Genomic DNA, 7858 nt, shown 5'->3' on the forward strand with positions numbered 1-7858 from the left:
GGTTTATGCATGGAACTACTTACTTTTATTCCGTATGAATTTGTCGTATTCTACTAGATTAGAGACAAAGCTTTGGTAGATTATAAAGATAATACTCCTTCGTTTTAATCATTTTATTAGAGATATACTTCCTCCATCCCAATTAATTGTTATCCTTTAGTTTTGGCACAAAAAAAAAAAAAGGAGACCAGTTATTAAATGATAAGTGGACCAAATTGTGGCTAAATGATCAAATTGCTCGGGGTCTTGAAGAAAGCACAAAGGTTGTCGTCATCTTAGTAAAGATGCATATGACTCTTGAAATCAGAGGGTATAGGCCATGCAATAACTTCATTTTGTATTTTTTTTTTCATATTGAAAACAATCAAGCCACCAAATATCAACCCCAAAAAAAATGAATTTATGTTTTGTTTAACTTTTGTTTGGTTAAGTGTTTCAGTTTTCTGATCCATCCCTTGTAGCACATCTTTAATTTAGTGGCTAATAATGTTTTTATTATTTCTCTGTAGAAAGTGAGTGTATCTGCTGAAATTTTGAAGATATGAATGACTCAACGAATTTTTTTCGAGATTATAATGACTCAACAATTTTGTTTCGAGATTATACTTGAGAAGCATTTAATTTAATAATAATAACTAGTTTTAAACCCGTGCAAAATTGCACGGGTATGTATTTGGGCTAGAATGAATGTTTTTTTATGTATATTTGGTTTTGCATTTCTATTGTACCTATCTAATTGGTCTAAATCAACGATGTACATAATTAATGTTTAAATTTGTTACAAACATGTGTTCACATGCGCTGGTTTATAAGGAAATAACGTAATCTACTCTTGTAAATAAAATATGCACACATAAAAACTTTACATTTGGATAAAAGAAATATAATCTAAAAATTGAAAAATTTCATGATACACTACATTAGTAGTCGTAGTAGAAGTACGCATATCTGAGTCACAAATTAAAATTTTCAAGCCTTCTTTTCGGGTGACCCTGAAAAGTGCGACATAAAGCTGGCCATGACTAAACACTGGTCTTGGAAGATAGATGTTGACCTGAGATAAAGACTGCCCTTGACTCTTGTTTATCGTCATTGCAAAACAAACAGCGATGGGGAATTGTCTTCTACTGAAACGTACCGGAAATCTACTGGTGTCCGATGGAATAAGTGTTAGTCGAGCAATATGCACTCTATCACCTTTATGACTACCAGTTAAGACAGTACATCTTATCACGTGTGCCCCCAGATCAGTCACAATTAATCTCGTGCCGTTACACAACCCACGTGATTGATCAATGTTTCGCAGAAACATCACCATAGCATCGACCTTCAACTTTAATTGGTGATTTGGGAGTCCGACACATTTTATACTGTTGAGGAATTCAGTAGAGTGAATGTCACCGTCACCTGTACCTCTGTCATCACTACATACCTCATCGGAGCTTAAATAAATTCTCTCATCCTTTTTAATAACCGACAAAACATATTCATTTACTGATTCAACAATCTCGTGAGTAGGGGCCAGGATTGCCCTTTGTTGGAGATATTCCGGATTCCACAATTGTGCTAGCAGATCTGGATAAGTGACATCTACTAATGTCTTAATAGGATTCGTCACATCCTGAATTAGTAAGTCTGCTGGTAATTCTAGATCAACTTCTCCATCATTTTCACCGCCCGCTATACCATCTCCAATCTCCAAGAGCCATTCGGAGAATTTTCGTAACTCCTCAACATTGTCAGTTGAACTACCAACTTGCAATCGCATATTTTTGGTCAATCTAAGTACCAATACGTGGTATACGTTTTAAATTATTTAAATACAGTACGACAAAAATAATTTAAGTAAGACTCACATAAAACGGTAGAAAGTGGAATATCTACATTAGGAATGGGTACCACCCTAGTGCTGTACTCGGACCAAATCTTGCACGGGTGGATTGTTGCCATGTCAAGTCCCACTCAGTTTGATGATACACTGAACCTTCTGATTTTGTATGTGCTGCCTTCATTAAGGTGCTCTAAGAAAAGGCGACTCAGCCTCTGGTTGATTGATGCATGAATTGTGTCTCCCTGCATTCATTCATATTAGTTAATAACTCGTCACAATAATTTGAAAATTGCCACAGGAAAAAGGAGACTTACATTTTCGTCAATTAGGATGAGTTCTACCCCTTTCACTTCCTTAGGATTTGTCTCCGACTTTTTGTACCACAATCTCATAACCCGAACAGTTAGTTGCTCCGTCCTTGGTGTTTCTTTGGTGATGCTCGAAATTGGAATACTCTGGATGTGTGCCATAATCTCAAGGTTTTGATTATCTTTGCAATATTGAGTTTTTGTGACATACTCTGAATGTTTGCAATCCTATATATAAGAAAATATAACCTCTTACTAAACCCTAAATCCCCCACTACTACCATTACCCCTCAACTCCACTTCTTTGAAACTGCTGTAACTGCTGCCATGGCATATTTAACTGCATATGCCCTTATCTCAGAATAAGCTGATTATTTGAATTTAATGTTGTTTCGGATTTCATGGTTGGACGGTCCAAGTGTATTTATCATGATGATAATAACGTTGCCTATCATTCGTACTTGTAGAAGTAGAAATTACTCGGTAGTCTATCATTGTCATCTTCCAAATTCGGAGTGCGAGGCTGATAGTTAAATTGCCAGAATTTTTGCTCCAAGTACATAAATCATCGATGATGAACGGCTTTCTATACAGATCTGAGAGGATTATTTTTTTAAAAAACAACATATTTTAAAGTGTTTCGACTTATCTTATCGTGTTTTTATTATTTAAAAAATATTTGTTATAACAATTGTGAATTATTTATTAAAAAATTTATTAAAAAAATTTTATTAAAAAATTTTTAATCACTTGTAAATTAAATGAAAATTTATTTATTTGTTTTTTTAGAGTAAAAAAAAAAAAATTAAAAATAGCTTTCAATGCTTGTAATTAAAAATTTTATTAAAAAAATTTTAATAACTTGTAAATTAAATGAAGACTATATTAACTCGGTTTCCTATCATCGTCACCTACCAATTTCGGTGTGCGCGGCTGATAGTTCAGATGCCGAGTTTTATATTCCAAGTACATATGCCTTCATTATTGATATTTTTTTTAAAAAAAATTTGTACCCTGTATTTTTATAAAATTATGTTGTGATTTTGTTACTGCATGGTAAAATTATTTATAACAAAAATACATGTTATTCATTTTGTAATTCATTCCCAATGTATGTTCGATCCGTATATAAGTGTAATTCCTTCCTGAAATTATGTAATTTTATTGTGTAATTTTGTTTTAAAAATTATGTAATTCAATTATGTTTACTCTCATTTGTAATTAATTCTGCGTAAATGTTATTCGTTTTCTTTACACGGAATGTATAAAATTTTATCATAATATTAATTCGAAGAAGTACTCCATAAGATGATTTTATATAATTTGTTGCGAGACGGATTTTAGCGCATGTTTTAAAAGACGGATTTCTGAATAATTAAATACGTTACACACACATGGGTCCCACCATAACCTGGATTTTCGAAAAGAAAAAGAAATTTCATTAATGATGTGGCGCGCTGTACAATGAGTATTGTCTTCTGAATTTATATAGATAAGATAATAATAACATGTTATACATACGTCATTTATTTAGTCTAACAATAGATGTCTTTCACATCCAACTATAACAATGAAGAATAAATTAAATTTGAAATGGCAGTTCCAAAAAAATGCACTTCTATTTCCAAAAAGCGTATTCGTAAAAATTTTTGGAAAAAGAAGGGGTATTGGGCGGCGTTAAAAGCTTTTTCATTAGCAAAAGCAATGTCTCCTTGCATAATATGGATTCCAAACATTCATGATCTGGATATGAATGAATCGAATTACTTATCCCTCGGCCTATTAGTGAACTCTCTCTCCAGGGATTGGGAAAGATGGTCCACTAGAAATATTCTTGTTATTGCTTCGACTCATATTCCTCAAAAAGTGGATCCCGCTCTAATAGCCCCGAATAAATTAAATACATGTATTAAGATACGAAGGCTAAAAAAAATAGACATGAATTTTTGGTTTGGGTTGTGTATCAATGATCAATCCAGGTTAAAAAAGAAGGTTCCGTTGGAACAATTTTTTATTTCAAGATGCCTCTTCTCTTTATTAAAAAAGAGTTAAAGTGTGTGGAGAAATGACAAGAAGATATTGGAACATCAATTTGGAAGAGATGATGGTGGGGGAGTTCATTTTGGGCGTGGTACTCGAAAATGGAATCCCCGAATGTCACCTTATATCTCTGCAAAATGTAAGGGTATTCATATTATAAATCTTACCAGAACTGCTCGTTTTTTATCTGAGGCTTGGATGCATCAAGTAGGGGAAAAAAATTTAATTGTTGAGACAAAAAATAAAGCAGCTGATTCAGTAGCATAGGCTGCAATAAGGGCTCGATGTCATTATGTTAATAAAAAGTGGCTTGGGGGTATGTTAACGAATTGGTCCACTACAGAAACAAGACTTCATAAATTCAGGGACTTACGAATGGAACAAAAGGCGGGGCGACTCGCTCGTCTTCCGAAGAGAGATGCCGCAGTGGTAAAGAGACAATTATCTCACTTGCAAACATATCTAGGCGGGATTAAATATATGACAGAATTACCTGATATTGTAATCATTGTTGATCAACAAAAGAATATACAACTCTTCGAGAATGTATTACTTTGGGAATTCCAACGATTTGTTTAATCAATACAAACTGTGACCCAGATCTCGCCGATATTTCGATTCCAGCAAACGATGATGCTATATCTTCAATCCGATTAGTTATTACCAAGTTAGTATTTGCAATTTGTGAAGGTCGTTCTAGCTATGTAAGAAATACTTGATTTTTTTATGAAATCAACACTTCAATTCCTACAATTTATAATAGAATTGGTTAATGTTCCTGAATATCAAAAACTATATAATAAATTAAAGGGAAAGGACTGGTGATATTATGTGATTTGATTAATCGGTATCCTAAATAAAAAGTCCATTCAAAAAAAGTAGACAAGTCGAGAAAGAGATGATTTAATCAAAATAATTTTTTTAAGTTATATTTATGTCAGAGGACAATATCAATATTCTATCATATTCAATAAACACACTAAAGAAGGGGTTATATGATATTTCTGGTGTGGAAGTAGGTCAACATTTTTATTAGCAAATAGGGGGTTTCCAAATCCATGATCAAGTACTTATAACTTCTTGGGTTGTAATTGCTATCTTACTAGGTTCAGCTGCTATAGCTGCTCGTAATCCACAAACCATTCCGACAGGGAGTCAGAATTTCTTGGAATATGTCCTTGAATTTATTCGAGATGTGAGTAAGACCCAAATTGGAGAACAATATCGCCCTTGGGTTCCCTTTATTGGAACTATGTTTCTATTTATTTTTGTTTCTAATTGGTCAGGGGCCCTTTTCCCGTGGAAAATCATACAGTTACCTCACGGGGAGTTAGCCGCACCCACGAATGATATAAATACTACTGTTGCTTTAGGTTTACTCACATCAGTAGCCTATTTCTATGCGGGTCTTACAAAAAAAAGGGTTAGGTTATTTTGGTAAATACATTCAACCAACCCCAATTCTTTTACCCATTAACATTTTAGAAGATTTCACAAAACCTCTATCACTTAGTTTTCGGCTTTTTGGAAATATATTAGCGGATGAATTAGTAGTTGTTGCTCTTGTTTCTTTAGTACCCTTAGTGGTTCCTATACCTGTCATGTTCCTCGGGTTATTTACAAATGGGATTCAGGCTCTTATTTTTGCAACTTTAGCCGCAGCTTATATAGGCGAATCCATGGAGGGTCATCATTGATTAGACTTAGGAAGATTTAGTTTAGATCCAATCATGTGTGGCTCAATAGACTCTATTCATTAGATTCTATCAAGATAGAATCTAATGGTAATAGAGTCTCTTGAAAAAAACTTAGTTGATTAGTAGAGAGCGGTTGCACCAGATATGTAGAATCTAATGCTTATAGGTTCATATTTTGAAGTTAAAATTTGTTTCGACTAGATGTTTCGAAGAATTATTAGAAAATATGATTGAATTTAAGAGACATATAGGCGGAAGCCATAGAGGAATAATAGAAATATAGTGATTAGTATGCTAGGATCTTCTCCTCCCTCGTCTAGGTTCTTTTTGATGACAATCAATGGGGCATGTTATTCCAATAACCTATTTATATAGGTTAGAGGTATTCTAGACAGGAACAGAGACCTAGCCATAATAAGACTGTATTTGGGCCGCCCCATCAGGCTGCCCACTATATAATAAACAGGCCCTACACTTATCAGTACCATCACACTATCTATTTAATAATACTGAATGATATAGACCTAGGCCCAATGGATCACATAACTTTAGTGAGCTTTACCGGTCTTATTCAACCCGTTTTAACAAACAATAAAACCCGAATAATGGAAGTCCAAATCCAACATTCTCCCACTTGGGCGACATTTGTTGGTTTTATTAAAAAGTTTTATTTTAAGAAAATACTTTGAAAATCTTTATTTTGTAAAATGACTCTCGGGTTGAATAACATGGCCATAACAAACATCTCAATCTACAGAACTTGGTCCAATAAGCAATTCAATGTGAATCATAGCGGAAATAGTACAGTTAAGTCATACAAGACCTTCCATGATCACAACACCAAAAGCTTACCGACATGAGTCCCAAATATGACAAAGTGTAGTGTGATTTTGGCACAATTGATCCAAACTTTAAAATGAGCGTGCTTAACCACATTCGGTCATAGTCTCGATCAATCTGAGACCCACTTCCGAAGAAGTATTCCCCATAGTTAACTTGAAAGGTACATATCACTTAAGGTACACTTATACTCATTAGAGAATTAACACCCACTTAAGGGCAAACACAACATAACAGGCAATGGTTTAACAACCAACATTATACTCATTAGAGAATTAACACCCACTTAAGGGCAAACACAACATAACAGGCAATGGTTTAACAACCAACATCCATAAAAGGACAAATCCACCCAATAAATTAAAGGGCCAAAGCTTTAATGCATAACATCTCATAAAGAGAAACCAAACCGAGCTATAGCTATAATCATAAACGCATTAAGCTTTTAATCAAAATGTATACATTTAGTGAGGATAAAAATATCAACTTTATTACTGAAAACATAAAGTACATTACATACCAAAATATCTCAAATACAACTCCCACTAAATCAATGCATCAAAAGAAATCACAATACTCATGTTTTTAACATGTTTTTCAAACTCAATAGGCCTGATTCCTTTAGTCAATGGGTCTACAATCATCTTCTCAGTAGGAAGAAACACAAACTCGATATCTCCAAGTTCTACCCACTCTCCGACTTTATGAATCTTCAAATCAAATGAGTTGGATTTGCGAGATTTCACAATCTTCTTAGTGTATAACACTACAGCCCTATTATCACAATGTATAGTGATAGGTCGTGTAATGGGAAGAATATAGCTAAAACTAGAGATGAAATTCCTTAACTCTTTAGCATTACGAGCAGTAGTATAACAAGCTGTAATTTCCGCCTCCATAGTAGAGGTATACACTGTATTCTGTTTGACACTTTTCCAAGAGATAGAACCACTGGCTAACATAAACACAAATCCTGTAGTAGATTTCATATCATCTACACAACCCCCAAGGTCTGCATCTGAATAACCAGTGATGTCTAGAGTACTAACATTTCTGTGCACAAGCATGTGATCTCTTGTTTTGCGAAGGTATCTCATAACCTTCTTAGCTGCAACCCAATGTGCATGACCGGGATTAACCAT

General features: G+C 34.1%; 1 protein-coding gene across 1 annotated transcript; it reads right to left on the reverse strand.

The window, feature by feature from the left end:
- Window positions 1-862: 862 nt before the first annotated feature.
- Window positions 863-1768, reverse strand: LOC141631656 (uncharacterized). Its single transcript, XM_074444296.1, has one exon. It carries the CDS (start codon window positions 1766-1768, stop codon window positions 863-865), a length of 906 nt encoding a protein of 301 aa, XP_074300397.1.
- Window positions 1769-7858: the final 6090 nt, after the last annotated feature.

The sequence above is a fragment of the Silene latifolia genome, chromosome Y, assembly GCF_048544455.1.
Source record: "Silene latifolia isolate original U9 population chromosome Y, ASM4854445v1, whole genome shotgun sequence".
Classification (NCBI taxonomy): Eukaryota; Viridiplantae; Streptophyta; class Magnoliopsida; order Caryophyllales; family Caryophyllaceae; genus Silene; species Silene latifolia.